This window comes from Schistocerca gregaria, chromosome 8 (assembly GCF_023897955.1).
Source record: "Schistocerca gregaria isolate iqSchGreg1 chromosome 8, iqSchGreg1.2, whole genome shotgun sequence".
Classification (NCBI taxonomy): Eukaryota; Metazoa; Arthropoda; class Insecta; order Orthoptera; family Acrididae; genus Schistocerca; species Schistocerca gregaria.
In genome coordinates this window covers 382,519,512-382,544,698 of record NC_064927.1, presented here as the reverse complement: position 1 = coordinate 382,544,698, position 25,187 = coordinate 382,519,512, and the positions used below count along the sequence as shown (strand labels likewise).

General features: G+C 38.3%; 1 protein-coding gene across 1 annotated transcript in view; it reads right to left on the bottom strand.

Annotated features, from left to right (window-relative positions):
• LOC126284819 (cap-specific mRNA (nucleoside-2'-O-)-methyltransferase 1) overlaps positions 1-25,187 on the bottom strand; it is a 241,890-nt gene that overhangs the window by 90,640 nt on the left and 126,063 nt on the right. Inside the window, exons 10-11 of the mRNA XM_049984029.1 lie at positions 23,565-23,697; positions 22,976-23,158 (exon numbers count right to left, since the gene is read on the bottom strand). Of these exons, the coding sequence (XP_049839986.1) occupies positions 22,976-23,158; positions 23,565-23,697 (316 nt within the window). The remainder of the gene's footprint in view (positions 1-22,975; positions 23,159-23,564; positions 23,698-25,187) is intronic.

Here is a 25,187-nt window from a genome sequence, read left to right as displayed (position 1 = left end):
CTATATAATAGACTTCCCAATCATATGGTTACATTAGATCTCTGGATTTGTTACACCACTTTGGAAATTACACATCATTATCAAGTTGACAGATATTATAAGGAAAAATTCTTCACAAGTGGATGAAGGCAAAGATACCCTTTGGAAGTATAGGCTGATGAAGGGTTCAAAGAGACCGAACATCCTAGGTCATCAGTCTCTTATTCACCCTCCACCCCCACCCACCCTACCTGTCTGTATCCAGAGTTAATCATATATGTAGGTATGAGAATGTTTTCTAAATTTTTGCAGAGTATGCATCTCAGGTGGAACATGGGTACCGGTCCGGTTTTTACATAGCAGCATGTGGTAAACTTCCTAAACACGACATCCAGGCTGGCTGGCTCACCAGCCCTTAATGTTACCCTTAACGTTAGACTGTGAAGCATATTTGAGCCAGGATGGGCTCACTTTCCCCAAGCCACAGAAGCAGCACATTAAAACTCTTGACTATCTGAGTGGGTAGCATGTAGACAATCTCATGAAATGCCGTGTTTTAAAACTATAGTAACGAAAGTTCTAGAAGAATGCAAATAATTGAGGAGTAAGAGAGACAGCTGACTCTGAGCGTGTGTGTGTACTACAGCTCATTAAAGAACTTGTCTGAAAGCTACAAAAGTTTCCATTATTTTCTGTGTGTCTTTCAACAATTCAATGCTTCATCTATTCACTCAGTTGTGAATCGTGTACACTCCTTCTGACCTTACACCCTCCCCCGCCTCCTCCTTACCCCATTCTTGAGCAGTCAGTACAGCTGAATAAGTGCGCAATTAAGCCAGATGATCTCACTCTGAAAGAGAGAGACAGAGACAAACAGAGAAGGAGAGGGAGAGCGAGGGGGGCAGGAGGGAGGGAGGGAGGGAGGGAGGGAGTGTGTGTGTGTGTGTGTGTGTGTGTGTGTGTGTGTGTGTGTGTGTGTGTGTGTGTGCACAACCCATCATTTGTACAATGAGGTGACAAAAGTCATTGGGATACCTCCTCATATGATGTTGGAATTCCCTTTGCCCAGCAAAGTGCAGGAACTCAATGTGACATGTATTCTCCTGCAGAAATACTGAGCAATGCTACCTTTATAACCATCCATAAATGCGAAAGCGTGGCTCGTGCAGGATTTTCTGCAAGAACTGATCTCTAGTGTCTCATAAATGTTCAGTGGAATTGATGTTGAGTGATCTGGCTGGCCAATTCATTCGCTCTAACTAGTTCTTCAAAACAACTCTGAACAATCGTGGCCCAGTGACATGGCACATTGTCATCCATAAAAATTACATCATTTTTTTGGGAACATGAAGTCTATGAAGGGCTGTAAATGTTCTCCAAGTAGCCAAATATAACCATGTCCAGTCAATGATCAGTTCAGTTGGAACAGCGAGCCCAGTCCATTCCATGAAATACAGCCGCCACCATACAGAGCCACAACTACCTTATTCTGTGCCTTGATGACAACTTGTGTCCATGGCTTTGTGGGGCCCGTGCCACCATTAGCGACCTGTGGTACCATTAGCTCTTACCAATTAAAATCAGGACTTATTGGACCAGACCACAGTTACCTAGTCATCTAGGGTTGAGCTGAATATGGCCATGAGCCCAGGAGATGCACTGCAGGCAATGTCATACCATTAGCAAAGGCACTCACATTGGTTGTCTGCTCCATAGCCCATTAAAGCCAAATTTTGCTGTTTTGAGCTAACGGATATATTCATCATATGTCCAACATTGATTTCTGCTTTTATTTCAAAGTTTTGATTGTCTGTTAGCAGTGATAACTCTATGCGAACACCACTGCTCTTAATCATTAAGTGAAGGCCATTGGCCACTGCGTTGTCTGTGATGAGAGGTAATGCCTGAAATTTGGTGCTCTTGGCACACTCTTAACAATGTGGATTTCAGAATATTGAATTCCCTAATGATTTCCAAAATGGAATGTCCCATGTGTCTAACTACAACTACCATTCTGAATTCAAAGTCTTAATTCCCATCATGTTACTATAACAACGTTAGAAATCTTTTTACATGGATCCTCTAAGTACAAATTACAGTTTCGTTAATGCACTGTCCTTTTATATGTTGTGGATGCAATACTACCACCATCTGTATATGTGCATATCGCTGTCCCATGACTTTTGTAGCGTCTGTTTATGTAGGCAAGCCAAAGTCCGTCTTCATTTTTTATTGGTCACTTGCATCCCGGAATTTTCATTTTTCAATTTTACTTTTTAAAGTTAAAGTGTGAAATGAAGAAAACTAAATTAACAATGTGTTATGGTAACCAAATATATTCTAAAACATTCTCAGCAATTTTAAATGATCAAGATGTAATTAAAAAAGATGTGAGCTGTCACAAGTTATGCAATATTTCATTCCTTTATATATAAATCAATAAGAATAACTAACGCTACAGTATTCTAATTTAATACTTATTGTGTTCAATCGTTAAGTCAGTCGCCTGGAAAAGGAAGTAAATTTATTATGAAAAACATGGCAGTTCAAAAGTGCAAAAGGTACAAACTCTCATTCCTTCATAGTAGCCAATTTTTCAAGGTTATATAATGCACTTCTTTCATTTGTAAAAGATGTCCTATGTGTTCCTTATCAAGAAAAGACATATTATAATCAGTATGTTTTCCTTACTGAAAATGTGCAAAATTCCTTATTTACTAAGGGTTGTTTCCACTGAATGTGCTTTGAGGACAAATTCACCAGAGTTGTTGTCTAGTCTTTGAAGGAAGCACTCGGGGGATGAATTCATGGTATACAGATACTGACAGTTAAAGCATGCAAGTATCAATGGATCGGAATATCTACACATTACATGCATATGGGGCCTCAGGATGGCATATTGAAAGGCTGAAACTGGTTGTCAAAATAAAATAAAACAACTTCTCAAAATGTACAGCTGTTCAGTGATTTTCCTTGGTAAATAATTTCACTATGGTCAATTTTGCTAATAGTTCCACATCAACCAGAAAGAAGTAATTTATGTGGACAGTTCTAGCAGCTGTTGTGTGGTTGCTCTAAAGCCGCAAACAGTTAAGAATTAAGATTCACTTTTATTCAGTTTCTCTCAACTACCATATTACAAGTACATCTTACATTGTTGATAGTAGTCTCATCAACAGAAAGCAAAATGAGAGTACAAAAAGTTTCACTCTTGATGACCTGAATAATTGTCAAATTAGAAGACAATTACAGACAGCTGATCATAAAACTTGAGTACCATTTTTCTAGCAAATATATTCAGCCTATTCAGTAGATATTTCTGTTACATTTCAGCACCACCCATGGCAGAACATTGATGTCAGTGATGTACTAAAAGCAAAAACTATCCTCCTCAAACACATGGACCAACTACACCAAAGAACACTGCCAGCTACAACAAAGACAGTACAGGGTTCAATGTCATCTCTATTAATCAAATTGGCTGCCAATCTAATTTCAGTTGCCTCCTTACAAACACTGGATGTACCAGCAACTATGAACATCTTGACAGATTTCATCTCATGTCCCACATTTAGCAAGACTACCAAGATATAAAAATATGAAAGGCTCGGAGAAATGTACATGCAGAGGAAGAAAAAGCTGATAGCTGTGTTGATAAGGACAATGAGGAAGCAGGGGAATTGACATTAGCAACCATTTAACTATTACCTATGTTAATGTTCTATAAGATTATATGATTGCACTGCAGACTAGTAGTTACCTTCAGGAGGCAAAATTTTTTGTACTACCAACAGACACATAGAGTAATTGAATTATACATCGTTTTTAATATCTGAACAACGAGAAGTCCAGATTGGAATATTGGAAATTGTGAAATGGATAGATTGCTACTCACCATAAACATGGCACTACTCAGCATAAACATGACACACTGAGTTCCAGACAGGCACAACAAACAAGACTGTTACACTATAAGCTTTCAGCCAAAGCCTTATACAGAAAAAAAGGAAAATACACACACTTTTACACAAGACAAGAAGGCATATCTCACACACATATGACCACTATCTCCAGCCGATCAAGCTCAACTAGAGTGGGCTAGGGCTAGGCTTTGGCCAAAAGCTTAGTGTGGAGAGAGAGAGAGAGAGAGAGAGAGAGAGGAGAGAGGAGAGAGAGAGAGAGAGAGGGGGGAGGGAGAGGAGGGGATGGAGGGAGAGGGAGGGAGATGGAGGGAGAGGGGAGAGAGGTGAGAGGGGAGAGGTGAGAGGGGGAGGAGGGAGAGGGGAGGGGGAGAGGGGAGGGGAGAGGGGAGGGGAGAGAGGGGAGGGGGAGGGGAGAGGGAGAGGGGGGGAGGGGGAGAGGGATGAGGGGAGAGCGAGGAGGGTGAGGGGAGGGGGGAGGGAGAGGGAGAGGGAGTGAGAGGGGGGGAGAGGAGAGGGGGTAGAGAGAGACACTATGCCCATCCAAATGTATATTAGAGTTAGCATGAAAAAATTTAAAGTAAGTTTCGAGATTTCTGGTGATAGCGTTTCCCCTTCACTTGGCAGGCCATTATTATTTCCAACTGACATGCCTGTCACCCATGGCAGTCTATATGCCATAGGCCAGAAAAAAACGTTTTTGGCTGAACACCGCGATCTCGTGTCCAAACTGTTACAACTCAAGAGGCAAGCTGTATATGTACAAGATTTGATTGAAATCAGTCCAGATACACATATGCGCTCAGCTTTATATAGGTAACAGATAGGATGGCACCCCAGTAGGTATATAAAAACTCGTGCATATTCAAATACAATGTTATGTCAAAATTTTAGACCAACCAGTGAAGAAGTTTCCGAGATTTAAGGTTTTAGACAAATGAATGGAAGTACTGTAACAAATACGTCTGAAAAGTCATGTGCAGAAATGCAATTTGGGTGGAAAGTAGAGTAGGGTAGTGGTTGTGCTCAAATACATAATATATTAAGCAATGTTATAATATATTAATCAAGTCTAGAAATAATGAACGTTCTATCAGATATGGTGGAGAGCTGCGAACACAGAATAAGCAGTCCTAGACCAAGACAATATACAAACCAAATCCACTTTGTGTCCATCTTGTAGTAAGCGACAAAGTGTTCACATGTCTGTTCGTCAGGGGTGCAGCTGAAATTTGTGTTTTGGAACTAACCGTTCCTGTCTTAATACTATGAGTTCACTCAATGAGTCTACTTAAGTCCATCTGATCCATGTACAATCATCATAGAGCATTTGATAATCACAATATTACCACAAATGGTCAATCCACTGCCAGTATTACTGCGCAACTGGTCTTTCAGATTCTGGGGTGGCCATGTTAAAATGCAATATGATTCAACAGAGGAAGTCGCAGTCCTCTGGCCATCTTAAAGCCAAAATAAATGCATTTTTTCAGCACTTAAACAGTCATTTTGCAATCAAGTGAACTTCATAAATTGGGAGATAATTTAAAAGAGCACAAGATTCAAGTTTTGGCACTTCAAGAAAAATGGATGACAGGCAATAAAACCATAGATTTTGTAATTATTGTATTGTTAAAAGTAAAACTGATAAAAGAGTACCTAATAATAAGCACATTTGGGAGTTTCTTTTGCAGTCCCCAAAAATATTTTAAATTCAATAATGGAGGTAACATCCATTAATAATAGACTAATGACAATTCCTCTTAAATGTGCAAATAAAGCATACACTTTAATTAACATCCATATGCCAGTCAATGATGAGAACCTTAAAAAAACCTGAAGAAGTTAATGAAGCTTGAGATATGTTAGAAAGCATCTCGAAAAAACCCCTCAAACTATGTTAAATTTTGATGGGTGATTTTAACGCTCAGTCAATTATATAAAAAGAAGAAATATAAGAAAAAGGTAAGTGAATATCCTGTGCATAAATATACAAACCAAAATGGCCAAAGACTTATTGAAACACACAAAAATTTTAATCTAAAAATCATGTCAACACATTTTAAGACGAATCCTTCTAGACAAAAAACTTGGTGAGCACCCAATACATTTATTATTGGGGAATTTCAAATCATTTATGTAGCAATTTCATACCCTAACTACAAAGAAATTTTAAATTTCCAAGTTAGGAAAGGGGCTGACATTGATTCTGAGCATTATTTAACATGAATAACCCCAAAAACTCTTCAAAACAGAAAATGTTATCCCAAAATTTACACTGCTAAAATAACAGCAACTCTAACAAGCAAACTTGACAAAAAAATCAACAATTGGCAAAGTCTAAAAGAAAAATTCAACAAAACTGCACAAAATTTAATTTCAGTTCAAAAGAAACAAAAGCACCCTTGGTGGAACATAAACTGTGAAATTGCAGTTAAGTCTAGGCATGAGGCATTCAAAAATCGGAATAGTAACAAAACTGAAAATACATACACATTTCTAACTATAAGAAAAGAAACATCTAAAGTAATCTGACATATTAAAAGGAAACTACAAAAATTCTCAACTTTTAGAAAATGAAAAAGGCTAAATTCTCAACTTTTAGAAAATGAAAAAGGCTCCCAAAAGAACAATACAAGAAACTTTTATAAAACATTCAAAACAAAACCAACCAGTTATCAACCTGAAAGTCTTTGCTTCAAAAACGAAAATGGCACTTTGGCTCTTAACCAGGTACTTGCTAATTATTTTGAAGGACTATTAAACTGACCAGAACCATTGAATTAGTTCAAACTACAGCAAACTAATAACACCAACCTAACTCTGAAGAATCTGATATCAAAATATGGAGATTACTCAGCTAATAGGACATATCTGGCAAACTGAGAAAATACCTGAGGACTGGAAAACTGCCCCAATTCATCCATTGCATAAAAAAAAGGGGGGCATTCGGGAGGACGACGGTTCAATCCCGTCTCCGGCCATCCTGATTTAGGTTTTCCGTGATTTCCCTGTCAGGCGAATGCCGGGATGGTTCCTTTGAAAGGGCACGGCCGATTTCCTTCCCCATCCTTCCCTCGCCCGAGCTTGCGCTCCGTCTCTAATGACCTCATTGTCGACGGGACGTTAAACACTAATCTTCTCCTCCATAAAAAAGGGGATAGAACCAATGGTAATAATTCCTGAGGAATCTCTCTTCTCCCAGTCACATACAAAATTCTCTCACAATATTTACTTGACTGAACCCAAGAACAGTTAGAACCTAAAACTGGTGAATACCAAGCAGGCTTTACACAAAACAGATACTGTCAGGAACAAAGTCTTAATTTAAAACTAATCCTTAGGCACCAAAGGATTTCTAGCAACAATATTGTATGTACGTTTGGGGATTTTAAAAAAGCCTACGACTTAGTTGTGAATCTCTTTCCCAAATTTTGAAAGAACACGAGCTACATAATAAAACTCTAACAATGATAAAGGAAACGTTAACTGCCACTAGCTCTAGTTAAATTCATGGGAGAAATTTCTGAACCATTTGACATAAAGACAGGTGTTAGGCAGGGAGATGGACTCTTTCCATTACTGTTTATATTTGGACTCAACTTTTGCTTTGGAAAAGGTAATTACTTCTGCTCTTTCCATTCTATAATTTTCTATAATTATCTTTGGAAAAGTTAATTACTGAATAGCGTGAGCAAAAGTTGAATCCAAATATAAATCAACCAAACAAGTTGGGTAAATGTAATATTAAAGTAGATTGCCTCACCTTTGCAGATGATCTGGTAATTTTAATTAGGGATATTATCACAACTCAAAAACAAATTGAAATTCTTAGAGAAGTTGTGGAAAAAATAGGTCTACAATTGTCATTGGAAAAAATGAAATATATGACATGCAACAAACACGCACAAAGTTTTTGAACACGAAATATAGAGAAATAAAAAAGGTTTCTCAATTCAAATACTTGGGGCGGAAATAGTACAAGAAAATGGTCTGGAAAAAGCTGAAAGCAAAGTTGGCTGTCAAAAAATGGTAAAAGCATTCAGAGTAACACAAAATATTTGTAACAAAAAATTACTTTCTATATTTAGTCTCTGTGGAGCAGAAACTTTAATTTTAAATAGAAAGAGGGATACAGACAAAATTCGAAAGAAAGATTATTAAGAAAATATTAGGCTCCAAAATTACTGATGGAGAAACATATAAGCTGAGAAGTAATAAGGAAATAGAAGAATTCACATTGTTACATGAGAAAACGAAGACTTCAATTCTACAGGCACATTAAAAAATGGCACCCACTAGGCTGATAAAGCAAATAGTGGAAGTCTAGAAGAAAGGAGTAAAGTCAAAACTGAATCAGTTAAATTGATCGCTGCGATTAAGTAGGATCTTAAAGTAGCCTGTGCAACTCAGGCACACATTACAGATAGAAAAACATTCAGACAAAAGATACATGATTGGAAAAACGGTCAGAGGGAAATTAGAAAACAGACTGGAACACTGCGGTATGATCAAAGAAAGAGACTTCATTCTGAAAGGATGAAACAAATTTGGAAACGAAGGAAGGCCAATCATCAAAAGTGACACTGATGAGGAGGCACCTCCATGTAGATAATAGAGGCTTACTAACCTATGCCCGGAGGATGCACTGGGGCACAATGCAATATTACAACACAAGGAGTCAGTCCTGGAAATCCCACTGACAGAGCTGCTTGAGGAATTTATTCAATTATGTGGGTTTGTATGTTTTCTCAAGGCCGAAAAAGATACCTACTAGATGATTCCTGCATAGGATAGCCACATGGAAAAAGTTATCAATTGTTGAGAGATTCGTCCAGAACTCACACTGGAAATGACTAGAGAAATCTGGATTCTAGGACCTGAGCCACATGGCTGCTCACCATTCACTCCATGCACTGTCCTACTCAGGTATTGATGGCAACATTATGACCGCCACTGGAGCACAGCTGGTCCTTTCCCCATTTCAGGAAAGGTATTAGGGTTGTGTCTCTCTGGAGTTTGGGATAATGTTCTGAGTCCTAGGTTAAGACCTATTTCATACTGTGTGGTTCCATTTGGTTCAGTTACTTTTCAGTTCTTCTTATGATCCCTGCTGACAAGTGCAAAGCAGTGCTACAGTTTATATTTGGTACCTAATAGAAACAGTAGAACACAAAATGCTCCCTTGATACAAACAGGTTTCATCAGGTTTCTGTAAGGTGCAAACTTATGCCCATGGAACAGAAAGCAATTGAGGCATTGACACATGCACAATTCAGTTTCTGTTTTAACCCGATATTGTGTGGATCTCTTTAAAAGTTATCTTTTGAAAGTTGTTTACCAGATGTTGATTTGCAACGGGTGATTTGTGTGAGGCAGTCTAAATAAGTGCTGTGGGACAAAACTTGTGAAAAACATAAGGATTAATTTACGATGCAGAAAGCATGGAAAGATGTTTGCGTTAAAATTTACAATGACATTGATGAATCTGATGTCAGTAAAAACATGGACTTGGATAGTACTGAAAAACTCATTTTTGTCAAATGAGAGACATAGTACATAAGGACAACTCACCACAATTTTGAGAAAATTTAAAGGCAAATGATTTGAAAATTGAGAAAATAACAAATGACATTTATTTAAAAACACATAAAATTATAATAAAATGCATGGTTGATTACACTCCCTCATAAATGTATGTTGGTGTTGAAGATGGTTCTTTAACTTCACGTACAATTCATCAAGTAATTTCATTGACATCATGAAGTAATTCAAAAATATTCCTTTGTACTCTCATAGCACTGAGAAGATATTGCTGAATGATTCAAATTCCTGTCATAAAGCAATGAAAGGGTGTTTTGAATACATTCTGGTATTTCTTTCTCATTTTTTATCCTTCTACAGAGAAACAAAATGAAGGCAACTTGACTTCTTTCCATGATCAATAATGAGCCTGTTCTTGGAAGAACACACAAAACCTAATATGAACCATGTATGTGTCAAAATGTTTCATTCACTTTTGGCTGCAACCAAATATGAACCAAACTGAATGGAACTGTATATGTGTGATGCAAGTCTAAGTCAAACAGTGTAAAGTGGATTTATTTAACTTCTTCAGTAAGATGCTCCAAAATGGGTGATGGTGCTTGAAAAGTGTCTGAAGGGTAGGAGACATATTGAAGAACAAAAGGAGAAAAATGAACCAACCAATAACAGTGCTGACGTGCATCCTTCATCCTCTGCTCAAAATGTTTGTAAAGGAATGAGATTCTTAACAGTCTGACCATATAGCACAATGTTGTTGTTGCAGTCTTCAGTCCAAAGACTGGTTTTGTGGAGCTCCCCATACTACTCTGTTCTGTGTAAGACACTCTATCTCCAAATAACTTTTGGAACTTACATCCTTTGTTTTTATATCTTGGCCCTCCTCTATGATATTTACCCGCCAAACTCTGCCCCCCCCCCCCTCCCCCCAAATACTAAATTAGTGATCTCTTGATATCTCAGAATGGTCTCTTTTCTGGTCAGGTTGCACCACAAATTTCTTTTCGCCCCAATTCTATTCAGTACCTTCTCATTAATTACATGACATATCTATTTAATCTTCCAGTTTCTTTAGTAGCACCATATTTCAAAAGATTCTATTCCCGTCTTATCTAAACTGCTTATTGTCCTTGTTTCACTTCCATACATTGCTACACACCTTACAAATACTTTCAGAAAAGAGTTCCACAAACTTAAATCAATATTCTATGTTAACAAATTTCTCTTCTTCACAAACAATTTCCTTGCCACAGCCTGTCTATAATTTATATCCTTTATATTTTGGCCATCATCAGCTATTTTGCTATTTTAAGTGTCTTGTTTTCTAATCTAATTCCCTCAGCATCATCTGATTTAATTTGACAACATTCCATTATCCTCGTTTCGCTTTTGTTGATGTTCATCTTGCACCCCCCTTTCAAGACACTGTCCAATCCATTCACAACTGCTCCTCTAAGTCCTTTGCTGTCTCAGACAGAATTACAATGTCATTGGTAAACCTCAAATATTTTATTTCTTTTCCCTGAAATTTAATCCCTCCTCTAAATTTTCCTTTGGTTTCCTTTATTTCTTGTGCAATGTGCAAACTGAATAAGATTGAGGATAGGCGACAACCCTGTCTCACTCTCTTCTCAACCTCTGCTTCCCTTTCACGTCCCCCAACTCTTACAACTGCCATCTGGTTTCTGCATTAGTTATAAATAGCCTTCCACTCCTTGTATTTTACCCCTGCTACCTTCATAGTTTCAATGAGAGTATTCAACATTTTCAAAAGCTTTCTCTAAGTCCACAAACAATACAAACATCAGTTTGTCTTTCATTAATCTACCTTCTAAGATAAGTCTCACAGTCAGTACTGCCTGAGGTGTCCTACATTTCCACAATCCAAACTGATCTTCTCCATGATCAGTTTCCACCAGATTTTTCCATACTTCTGTAAAGAACTAATGTTAGTATTTTGCAAGCATGGTTATTATTCAGTAACACACACACCTGTAAGCATCTGCTTTCTTTGGAATTTGAATTATTACTTTCTTTTTGAAGTCTGAGTGTATTTCATCTGTCTCATACATCTTGCTCACAAGATGGAAGAGTTTCGTCATGATTCACTTTCCCAAGGCTATGAGTAGTTGTGATGGAATGTCGTCTGCTCCTGGGGCCTTGTTTTGACTTAGACTTTCAGTGCTCTGTCAAATTCTTTTCACACTTTTGTACCTCACATCTCATGTTCATCTATGTCTTCCAATTCTATAATATGGCCTTCAAGTTCATCTCCCATGTATAGACCATTTATATACTACTTTCACCTTTCAGGTTTGCCCTCTTTGCTTAGGACTGGTTTTACATCTGAGCTCTTGATATTCATACAGCTGTTTGTCTTTTCTCCTAAGGCTACTTTAATTATCCTGTAAATGGTGTGTATCTTTCCCCAAGCTTTATATGCTTCTAAATCCTTACATTTGTCCTCTAGGTATTCCTGCTAAGCCATTTTGTACTACCTGTCACTCTCAAATGGCTCTGAGCACTATGGGACTCAACATCTGAGGTCATCAGTCCCCTAGAACTTAGAATTACTTATACCTATCTAACCTAAGGACACCACACATCCATGCTTTAGGCAGGATTTGAACCTGCGACCGTAGCAGTCACGCACTTCCAGACTGAAGTGCCTAGAACCGCTCGGCCACATCGGCCGGCTGTCACTCTTGTTTATTAGACATTTGTATTCCCTTTCTCCTTTCATCAATTAAATTTAGTATCTCTTATGTTATCCAAGGACTTCTACTAGGCCTTTTCTTTTCACTTATTTGATCCTCTGCTGCCTTCACTATTGCATCTCTCAAAGCTGCTTATCTGTCTTCTACTATATTCATTTTCCCTGTTCCAGTCAATTGCTTGCTAACGCTTCCTCTGAAGCTCTCAACAACCTTTGGTTCTTTCAACTTATCTAGACCCCATTGTCTTAACTTCCTACCTTGTTTGCAATTTCTTCAGTTTTAATCTACACTTCATAACCAATAAATTGTGGTCAGAGTCCACATCTGCCCCTAGAAATGTCCAAAAATTTAAAACCAGGTTCCAACATCTCTGTCTCATCATTACACAATCAATAATCATTATGAAATCTTCCACTGACTTCAGGTCTCTTCTGCATATACAATCTTCTTTCATGACTCCTAACCCATGAGTTAGCAATGATTAAATAATGCTCTGTGCAAAATTCTACCATGTGGCTTCCTCTTTCATTCTTTTCCCCCAATCCGTATTCACCAACTATTTTTCTCTCTCTTCCTTTCTCTACTATCGAATTCCAACCCCAAGTCACAATGAAATTGTTGTGTTCCTTAACTAGCTGAACAATTTCTTTTACCTCATCATACATTTCTTCAATCTCTTCATCATTTGTGAAGCTAGTTGGCTTGTTGCGGTCTTCATGCTACTCTATCCTGTGCAAGCTTGTTCATCTACCAGTACCTACTGCAACTTACATACTTCTGAATCTGTTAAGTGTATTCATCTCTTGGTCTCCCTCCACGATTTTTACCCTCCACACTGCCCTCCAGTAATAAATTGGTGATCCTTTGATGCCTCAGGACATGTCCTACCAAACGATCCCTTCTTCTAGTCAAGTTGTGCCACAAACTCTTCTTCTCCCCAATTCTATTCAATACTTCCTCATTAGTTATGTGACCTACCCATCTAATCTTAAGCATTCTTCTGTAACACCATTCTCATTTCCTACTCTAACTCCCTGAGCATCACCCGTCTTTATTCGACTTCATTCCATTATCCTCGTTTTGCTTTTGTTGATGTTCATCTTATACCCTCCTTTCAAGACACTGTCCATTCCATTAAACTTCTCTTCCAAGTCCTTTACTGTCTCTGACAGAATTACAATGTCATCGGTGAACCTCAAAGTTTTTATTTCTTCTCCACGGATTTTAATATTCACTTTCATGTCCCTCAACTCTTATAACTGCCATCTGCTTTCTGCACAAATTGTAAATAGCCTTTTGCTCCCTGTATTTTACCCCTGCCACCTTCAGAGTTTGAAAGAGAGTATCCCAGTCAACATTGTCAAAAGATTTCTCTAAGATAAGTTGTAGGGTCAGTATTGCCTCACGTGTTCCAACATTTCTACGGAATCCAAACTGATCTTCCCCGAGGTCGGCTTCTATCAGTTTTTCCATTCGTCTGTAAAGAATTTGCGTTAGTATTTTGCAGCCGTGACTTATTAAACTGATAGTTTGGTAATTTTCACATCTGTTAACACCTTCTTTCTTTGGGATTGGAATTATTATATTCTTCTTGAAGTCTTAGGGAATTTCACCTGTCTCATACATCCTCCTCCCCAGATGGTAGTTTTGTCAGGACTGGTTCTCCCAAGGATGTCAGTAGTTCTAATGGAATGTTGTCTACTCCTGGGGCATTGCTTCGATTTAGGTCTTTCATTACTCTGTCAAACTCTTCACGCAGTATCATATCTCACATTTTATCTTCATCTACATCCTCTTCCATTTCCATAATATTGTCCTCAAGAACACCGCCCCTGTATAGACCCTCTATATACTCCTTCCACCTTTCTGCCTTCCCTTCTTTGCTTAGAACTGGGTTTCCATTTGAGCTCTTGATATTCATGCAAGTGGTTCTCTTTTCTCCAAAGGTCTCTCTAATTTTCCTGTAGGCAGTATCTATCTTACCCCTAGTGAGATAAGCCTCTACATCCTTACATTTGTCCTCTAGCCATCCCATGCTTAGCCATTTTGCACTTCCTGTCGATCTCATTTTTGAGACGTTTGTATCCCTTTTTGCCTGCTTCCATTACTGCATTTTTGTATTTTCTCCTTTCATCAATTAAATTCAGTATCTCTTCTGTTACCCAAAGATTTCTACCAGCCCTCTTCTTTTTACCTACTTGATCCTCTACTGCCTTCACTATTTCATTCCTCAATGCTATCCATTCTTCTTCTACTGTATTTCTTTCCCCCATTCCTGTCAATTGTTCCCTTATGCTCTCCCTCAAACTCTGTACAACCTCTGGTTCTTTCAGTTTATCCAAGTCCCATTTCCTTAAATTCCCACCTTTTTGTAGTTTCTTCAATTTTAATCTACAGTTCATAACCAATAGATTGTGGTCAAGAGTCCACATCTGCCCCTGGAAACGTCTTACAATTTAATATTTGGTTCCTGAATCTCTGTCTTACCATTATGTAATCTATCTGAAACCTTCTAGTATCTCCAGGGTTCTTCCATGTATACAACCTTCTTTCATGATTCTTGAACCAAGTGTTAGCTACGATTAAGTTATGCTCTGTGCAAAATTCTACCAGGCGGCTTCCTCTTTCATTTCTTAGCCCCAATCCATATTCACCTACTACGTTTCGTTGTCTTCCTTTTCCTACTGTTGAATTCCATTCACCCATGACTATTGAATTTTCGTCTTCCTTGACTACCTGAATAATTTCTTTTATCTCATCATACATTTCATCAATTTCTTCATCATCTGCACAGCTAGTTGGCATATAAACTTGTACTACTGTAGTAGGTGTGGGCTTCGTATCTATCTTGGCCACAATAATGCGTTCACTATGCTGTTTGTAGTAGCTTACCCCCACTCCTATTTTTTTTATTCATTATTAAACCTACTCCTGCATTACCCCTATTTGATTTTGTATTTATAACCCTGTATTCACCTGACCAAAAGTCTTGTTCCTCCTGCCAGCGAACTTCACTAATTCCCACTATATCTAACTTTAACCTATCCATTTCCCTTTTTAAATTTTCTAACCTACCTGCCCAATTAAGGGATCTGACATTCCAATCTAGTTGGCATATAAACTTGTAATTGTGACATAAAGTCACACAGGAAGAATTAAACTGTACTGCAGATTAATAAGAATGCTGCAAAATTTCTGAATTGGTTGCCCAATGAAATGCCACTAGTTAAGAAACCATTGACTTTATTTAAGTCATTGTTTTTTACATAGCAGCATTGGTTTCTACATAGTGGCATTGCATTTGGCGACCAATATTACAGCAATTTTGCAGCACTCACATTAATATAAACCTGTAACACACTAAGCCCTCTCAAATGACATGTGAGGGAGGGAGTTCTGTAAAGAAATTATTTAGTCTCTTTGTCCATTCCATCAATTTGGTGCAGGTACAGCAAACATATAGTTAACCTGTGTTGCAGCAACTATTTGCAATGAGGAGAGGCAAGGAGCAATTATCATCCTCAATGAATATGGCCACACCACTTTGAACCTTCTCCCATGTGAGGCTTATGAGGCTGGTTCAATAAGAAAGATAACACAAATTCTCATAGAAGTATAAATTTCCAATGTGAATTAAATTCCACATAGACAGAATAGATCACTGAAGATTTCAAGCATCACCAACTGATTGAAGTAGTTGTGCCATTGTTCCTGAAAATAAAGTTTTGAGATGGAGATGTTGCCAGACACATGATCAGCGACCGATGAGCAAAGTGCATTGGGTTTTCATATTTGCAGCAACAACCCAAGCTGTAATTCATCATCGACAACTGGAAATTTGTGGAGCAAGTGTACAGCAGCATTTCATTGTCAACAGATGCAAATTTATTGAGAAATTCTATAGTCATACAATTAGATGTGGTTTTCGTGCCAAGAATTTGATAAGAATAGTACAGATGTGTAAAACAAGCAATGGTCTCGGCAGCCAAGCAATTATAAATTTAAGCCAATGGCCACATTCATGTGTTGTAGACTGCACGCAAATTTAAACATCTCCAATGGCAGTGTAGTCTACATTGTCCACAACACAATGGAATTCCAGATGATGTGCTCTCATTGGATACCATGGTGGCTCTCAGTCAAGAATAAAGTGTAGGGAATTGGGTTCATCTCTGGAGGCACAGGGTGTCACACTCATGCACTGTATCATCACAGGGTATTAAATGTGGTTGCATCACATGTCGCTTATGATGGAGAAAGCACTGACACAGCTCTCACTCTCACCCCTGGAAACCCCCCTCCCCCCAATCCCCACAAAACTACACCCACTCCCCCACACACACACACACCAAGAAGATCAAAACAATATAATCCAGAAGTAAAGTTGCGGACACAGTCTTTTGGGATGCACAGAGTGCGCTACTAGTTGATTTCCTCACCCATGGAGAGACTGTGAATACTGCTAGTTATTGTGCAATACAGGAATGGTTGCTGAAAACAATTTGGAAGAAACAAACAGTACTACATCCAGAAGACAGAGCACTGTTGCACACCAACACTCAACTGCATACAGCCTATGATATGCATACTTTTGTCCTGTGTTTGTTATGCACTGTACTGGAACACCCCTATGCAGACCGAATCTCACACCAAGTGATTTTCATCTCTTAGGATGTGTCTGGTTGCTACTTCGTAAATGATGCTGACATTCAGAAGGCTATTGTTAATGGCTCTTACATATGGACAATGATTTCTTTTACCCTGATTTGACACGCTGGTTTACCAATGGAACAAATGCTTAGACAATAATGATGACTACATGTAAACTAACATGTATCTGTGTCTTAGTAACCGCTGTATCACTTTTATTTCCTGAAGAAACATTTTCCTGCAGACAACTTGTCCCTTACTTTTTTTAACTACCTTCATACTTTATGTGGAGATGGTAATCCCTCCGTACAGTGCATTTAGAGTGTAAAATGTCTCTCTCGTAGACATAAACACATTGGGCTCACCATTGCTAGGGGTCATATTTCATCCCCATTAATCCTGTCTCAATTAACATTCAACTGCAATATGGGAGCTATTTTGATGCTGATGTTTTATTTGCCTTTCCCATGTTAATAATGATTTAGCGATGGCAGACAGATGTGTGTGAGTGATGCAAGAGGTTTATTACCTAACTTCAAACTCCATCTGTTCTTGAAGTGTATCATCATCTGAGCCACCAGGGGATAAAACTTACATGATCTTAAGTCCTACCCCCATGAACCATGGACCTTGCCATTGATGGGGAGGCTTGCGTGCCTCAGCGATACAGATGGCCGTGCCACAACGGAGGGGTATCTGTTGAGAGGCCAGACAAACGTGTAGTTCCTGAAGAGGGGCAGCAGCCTTTTCAGTAGTTGCAGGGACAACAGTCTGGACGATTGACTGATCTGGCCTTGCAACACTAACGAAACAGCCTTGCTGTGCTGGTACTGCGAACGGCTGAAAGCAAGGGGAAACTACAGCCGTAATTTTTCCCGAGGGCATGCAGCTTTATTGTATGGTTAAAAGATGATGACATCCCCTTGGGTAAAATATTCTGGAGGTAAAATAGTCCCCCATTCGGATCTCCAGGTGGACACTACTCAAGAGGATGTCGTCATGAGGAGAAAGAAAACTGGCGTTCTATGGATCGGAGCGTGGAATGTCAGATCCCTTAATAGGGCAGGTAGGTTAGAAAATTTAAAAAGGGAAATGGATAGGTTAAAGTTAGATATAGTGGGAATTAATGAAGTTCGGTGGCAGGAGGAACAAGACTTTTGGTCAGGTAAATACAGGGTTATAAGTACAAAATCAAATAGGGGTAATGCAGGAGTAGGTTTAATAATGAATAAAAAAGTTGGAGTGTGGGTAAGCTACTACCAACAGCATAATGAACGCTTTATTGTGTCGAAGATAGACACGAAGCCCATGCCTACTACAGTAGTACAAGTTTATATGCCAACTAGATCTGCAGATGATGAAGAAATTGATGAAATGTATGATGAGATAAAAGAAATTATTCAGGTAGTCAAGGGAGACGAATATTTAATAGTCATGGGTGACTGGAATTCGAGTGTAGGAAAAGGGAGAGAAGGAAACATAGTGGGTGAATATAGATTGGGGGATAGAAATAAAAGAGGAAGCATTCTGGTAGAATTTTGCACAGAGCATAACTTAATCATAGCTAACACTTGGTTCAAGAATCATAAAAGAAAGTTGTATACATGGAAGAATCCTGGAGATACTAGCAGGTATCAGATAGATTATATAATGGTAAGACAGAGATTTAGGAACCAGGTTTTAAATTGTAAGACATTTCCAGGGGCAGATGTGGACTCTAACCACAATCTATTGGTTATGAACTGTAGGATTAAAACTGAAGAAACTGCAAAAAGGTGGGTATTTAAGGAGATGGGATCTGGATAAACTGACTAAACCAGAGGTTGTACAGAGTTTGGGGGAGAGCATAAGGGAACAATTGACAGGAATGGGGGAAAGAAATATAGTAGAAGAAGAATGGGTAGCGGTGAGGGATGAAGTAGTGAAGGAAGCAGAGGATAAAGTAGGTAAAAAGATGAGGGCTAGTAGAAATCCTTGGGTAACAGAAGAAATATTGAATTTAATTGATGAAAGGAAAAAATATAAAAACACAGTAAATGACACAGGTAAAAGGGAATACAAACTTCTCAAAAATGAGATCGACAGGAAGTGCAAAATGGCTAAGCAGGAATGGCTAGAGGACAAATGTAAGGATGTAGAGGCTTATCTCACTAAGGGTAAGATAAATACTGCCTACAGGAAAATTAAAGAGACCTTTGGAGAAAAGAGAGCCACTTATATGAATATCAAGAGCTCAGATGGAAACTCAGTTCTAAGCAATGAAGGGAAAGCAGAAAGGTGGAAGGAGTATATAGAGGGTCTATACAGGGGCAGTGAAGAGTTTGACAGAGCACTGAAAGACCTGAGTCGAAACAAGGTCCCGGGAGTAGACAACATTTCATTGGAACTACTGACGGCCTTGGGAGAGCCAGTCCTGACAAAACTCTACCATCTGGTGAGCAAGATGTATGAGACAGGTGAAATACTCTAAGACTTCAAGAAGAATATAATAATTCCAATCCCAAAGAAAGCAGGTGTTGACAGATGTGAAAATTACCGAACTATCAGTTTAATAAGTCACAGCTGCAAAATACTAACACAAATTCTTTACAGACGAATGGAAAAACTGATAGAAGCCGACCTCGGCGAAGATCAGTTTCGATTCTGCAGAAATGTTGGAACACGTGAGGCAACACTGACCCTACGACTTATCTTAGAAAATAGATTAATGAAAGGCAAACCTACATTTCTAGCATTTGTAGACTTAGAGAAAGCTTTTGTCAATGTTGACTGGAATACTCTCTTTCAAATTCTGAAGGTGGCAGGGGTAAAATACAGGGAGCGAAAGGCTATTTACAATTTGTACAGAAACCAGATGGCAGTTATAAGAGTCGAGGGGCATGAAAGGGAAGCAGCGGTTGGGAAGGGAGTGATACAGGGTTGTAGCCTGTCCCCGATGTTATTCAATCTGTATTTTGAAGAAGCAGTAAAGGAAACAAAAGATAATTCGGAGTAGGTATTAAAGTCCATGGAGAAGAAATAAAAGCTTTGAGGTTCGCCGATGACATTGTAATTCCGTCAGAGATAGCAAAGGACTTGGAAGAGCAGTTGAAAGGAATGGACAGTGTCTTGAAAGGAGGATATAAGATGAATATCAACAAAAACAAAATGAGGATAATGGAATGTAGTCAAATTAAGTTGGGTGATGCCCAGGGAATTAGATTAGGAAATGAGATGCTTAAAGTAGTAAAGGAGCTTTGCTATTTGGGAAGCAAAATAACTGATGATGGTCGAAGTAGCAAGGATATAAAATGTATACTGGCGTTTCTGAAGAAGAGAAATTTGTTAATATCGAGTATAGATTTAAGTGTCAGGAAGTCGTTTCTGAAAGTATTTGTATGGAGTGTAGCCATGTATGGAAGTGAAACATGGACGATAAGTAGTTTGGACAAGAAGATAATAGAAGCTTTCAAAATGTGGTGCTACAGAAGAATGCTGAAGATTGGATGGGTAGACCACATAACTAATGAGGAGGTATTGAACAGAATTGGGGAGAAGAGGAGTTTGTCGCACAACTTGACAAGAAGAAGGACCGGTTGGTAAGACATGTTCTGAAGCATCAAGGGATCACAAATTTAGCATTGGAGTGCAGTGTGGGGGGTAAAAATCGTAGACGGAGACCAAGAGATGAATACACTAAGCAGATTCAGAAGGATGTAGGTTGCAGTAAGTACTGGGAGATGAAGAATCTTGCACAGGATAGAGTAGCATGGAGAGCTCCATCAAACCAGTCTCAGGACTGAAGACAACAACAACAACAACAACAACAACAACAACAACAACAAGTCTTTGGACCCATTTTCTTTGGTTTCTTATATTTAGTAACATCCTCTTTTTATGAGATGTCTACAGATTTGCAACAGAACGTCCAGCAATTTTCTGTGCTGTCTTTTGTGCACTATATTTCTGTGCTGTTACGTGACTATCATGCTAGAAAATGTTTGTACTCTGGTGAGTTTAGATTGAGATGCTGGCACAGGAGAAATTATTCTCTAGTAAGTACATTTACGACTGTGTGTTCCAGCATTGTGAAGTTCGAGGATGCTACTGCATCGCATGAATTTTTTAATAAACTGTTAGAAATTTTTGTAGTCACTTTAATTTCTTATATTTCACTTTGTTCTTAAATTATCAAACATTTCCTACATGAAGCATGGTTTCTGGAGCAATTAATGCACTTTTCTTGCGAAGACCGAGTTCATTGTGCTCCATGGCCCAGGGGTACATCTCTTCCACAGATGGGTTTATCTTCACAAGCTTTAGTGGTGCACTTAAACCTCTGGTATTTGATACATGTGATGGGGCTTGGAATGAACATTCAAATCTTAAGGGCTATATATCTTACTTTCACATGTTCTGGCAATATGGAAGAGTTAAAAGTAGTACAAATGCTGTTGTCTTCCATAATATCTCATTAACTCTTTTAATTTGATTGCTATAGCCCACTCTTCTTTATGCAATGTAAATAACATCATTGCATCTCACAGCACCAATACAAAAAATGATGGTATTGCGTTTTTCAGAGATGACAGCACAATCATTTAAAGTGTTTGTTCCTGTTTGTTGCACAGTAGATGTCTACATGAGAAGCAGACTGTTAGACAATATCTTCATTGATTTCAAGGTACCACTACATTTCTTCTAATTCCTTCAAGAAATAAAATGGTACAACAGTCTCAATACTGTCTTCCTCTCTCTTAATAACAGTAAACTGGTTTTAACACTGTCGTGCTCTGTAGATTCTACTGATTTAATTTAATTTAACATCTTATCAGTGGAGAGAACCTCCCCTCGCAAGTTCCCACCTTTCCCCTCTTAGTAGGTTTATTAGCTCTACTACTACTAATCAGCCCACCCAAACTATTGGGAGATTTTTGATTACATTAATGAGTTCCATATTTGTTTTACAAGGAACATGGCAAATAAAGGACAGTCCAGACAAAACCCCAAAATATCCGGATATGCTCTATGCAACTGAGATGTGAAAAATGACATAGTAATTATCTATTAGTGACTGTTTCTCATCAACGTTCACTTGCCCCACTGGCATGCTGCACATATAGTAGCTGAAAGATTTTTATTGAAGTTTGTCCCATGCTCATGATGCAGGCAACCAACCCAACAAGATCATGAATGACATTCCATCTTCAGACCTTGCAATGAGTGCTGAAACATGCCCAGAGTTTATGGCAATAGAGGACAAGCAGTACTGATGAGACTCCAGATCAAGATGCTTGGGAGTCCCAAACTTGTACCCAATCACAAGAGGCAGCATCCCCTAATGTGTTCAGTACATATGATGACTCAGGTGAAGTGTGTGGCTTTACTGAATTACTACAGGTATGGCAAAAATTGCCCCTTCCAATTACTTCCCATCTGTATCCTGCAGCTTGTGTATTTTTTCACACAGGTTTTGGTGACTGCTCCTCTCTTGGAGCAGTAAAATATTTTTTCCTCCTTCCTAAAAATATTTTCCTATCATGAATTCCAACCTCTTTTTTTCCTGCCCAGATAGCCATGATTGTTAAAAGTGCTGCTTCTGGTAGGGGGAGAGGCACCAGATGAAATCTACCCAGCTGATTAAAGACAATGTCACTGTACGAGGCAGCCTGGAAGTGGGTTTTAGGCAACTTCCCTCATCCCACAAGCTGAATACTGGGCTGGTATCCAAGTGCCACCTCAGTTACACGAGTCACAAACATTTAGAAAAACATCTGCTCGCAGGAACGGCATCTAGCCACTCCTTAAATTAACTATGCCAAATCCTTTCACAACCATGCTGACCCTTTGATGATGCAGGATGCAACACAAGAAAAAGCAGCAGTAGTCTGACCTCTTTTCAACACTTGAGATCCAACCATTTCTCTTTCATTAACTGCTAAACAGATGTTCATTTTCTCTTCATGTCAGTGTTTACCTGTCTAAATCTTTATATTTTGTAGGCCATATAAATCAATATTTATCAGCTATTAACTAATGACTCCTCGTACTTAACTATAACATGGAAAGTAAGACAAAAAGTTATAGGTATTAACATAAATGCCCTATTTACTGCATGTTGTAAATGATTCACTAACGTAGCTCATTCTGACAAAGAATTTTACTTTTAGCTCAATGAAAGCTCACCTGTTGTTTGATTCGACAATATAGTCAAAAAATTCTTTATCCTCCTTTAATTTAGCAAGAGGCACAATCTCAAGAATATCTTTATCATCTGATAACTTATGAATCCATAAATGTTTTGCCACCTCCATCAAGTATTCACGAATATCATCACAATCAGCTCTCTTCCATTTACAGATAATGTACCTGCAGCAATTGAAGATATAATCTTATTATAATAATTATTTCAATTGACAATATGAGTGTGTGTAATAGCAGTCTAATGCAATTTGCAGAAGTAGGACGAGGTAACAAATAAAAATGCCATTCATTGGATTTAAGTATTAATACTACGGCACAGAAACAGGGTATGAGAAAACTTTTAAAAAGAAAGAGCTGATAAGATGGGTATTAAAAATTAAGACCCATTAATAATGTCAAATCAAGAGGGGTTGTCAAAAATGCTGCCTTAGCCTTTACTGCATCTTTATTTAGATAATGTGCAATGTATGTACAAAGGCACAGTAAAGTTAACAATTAGACTCATAATGCAATTTAAGTGAACATGTCCTATCAAAAATAGAAATAATCAAATTTTAAGTGATTCACTCACCTTTCTGAATTGGCAGGTCTGCTTGTGTTGGGTTTGTGTATGCAAATCATCTTAAAACTTTTGTACATCAGGTACACAAGCCCTACGCTGAATGGTGTAAATAAGTCAAACAGTTTGCAAACAAAGTGGCCACCTGAAAAATATTAAGTTTGGAGCATGTAAATTCTATTATACAATTCTGCACATTATTTTTATGACACAACAGTTCAAGCTATTAAATGACTTAAAGAAAGAAAGAGAGTAGAGTGAACTACTAATAGAGAAGAAGAATAAACTGATAGAGATATTCAGAATGGAGCCACGTAATCTGTAAGCTCATTCACCAGTGACCGAGTAATTTGATTCTCCCGATAATATACCAAATAATAACTGTCTGTTATTAAGTAACGACATTCGCAGTCAGTAAACTAGTGTAAGGAACACAGCAGGGAGTTGTTCCCATTGTACCACAGGTTTGTAGTGTGGGAAGAATTACAATTTAAATGCCTCTGTGCATGCAGTAATTAGTCTGATCTTGCCTTCACAGACCTCAAGGAAGTGATAAACTGGAGGAAGTAGTATATTACTAAATTCCTCATTTAACACTGGTTCTTGAAACTTGGTAAGTAGGTCTCCATTGGAACGGTTGCATATATCTTCAACCACCTGCCAGTCCAGGTTTTTCAGCACTTCCATGATTCTGCTGTGGATCTCACACACCATTTGTGCTGCCCTTCTCTGTATATGTTCAATATCTCCCGTCAGTCCTATTTTGTATGGATCTCACACACTTGAACAATATGCTACAATGAGTGACATAAATGTTTTAGAAGCAATCTCCTTTGTAGACTGACAATGTTTTCCAAGCACACCACATCTGCAGAAAATTGGACCATTTGCAATTTCTGACAATCTTTTCAACTTGAAAACTTGGAGAGCAGCAAAAAATATTACTATTGTGCCTCTATTTATAATTACTATGAAATCATTATTAATATGTGTGTCAGTTCAATGAGGTTTCACTGCATGATGAATAGAGCACTGAATTGCAGTAGAGATTAACAAATGCATAATTTCATTTATGTTCAGATTCACAACACACTTTTTTTTTTCAATCTTATGTGCTCTTCATGAAACATGTACTCACAACTTCGTAAACAAATTTCATTTGCTTCTCATTCAGAAACAAAGAAAATATTACACACTTACAGGCATCCAGTAGGTGACTGGTGACAATCTCTACAAGAATGTGTGACAGAAGATTATGCTACAACAAGATCTGGCTGACCACATACCACAGTGCTGAAAAACTCCAAAAATAACTTGGATTATGTCAGTCTAAATAGTCATTTTAAATTAAATGGATGACGGAAGGGTGGAGTAAGAACAGAAATGGAGCATCTGTGATGTATTAAATTAATACATGGATTTACACTGAGGTGACAAAAATCATGAGATACCTCCTAATATCCTGTCGGACCCCCTTCTGCTCAGCATAGTGCAATAACTTGACTTGGTCTGAACTCAACAAGTCACTGTAAGTCTCCTGCAGAAATAATGAGCTACACTATGTGATAAAAAGTATCCAGACACCCCCAAAACCATATGTATTTCCTATTAGGTGCATTGTGCTGATACCTACTG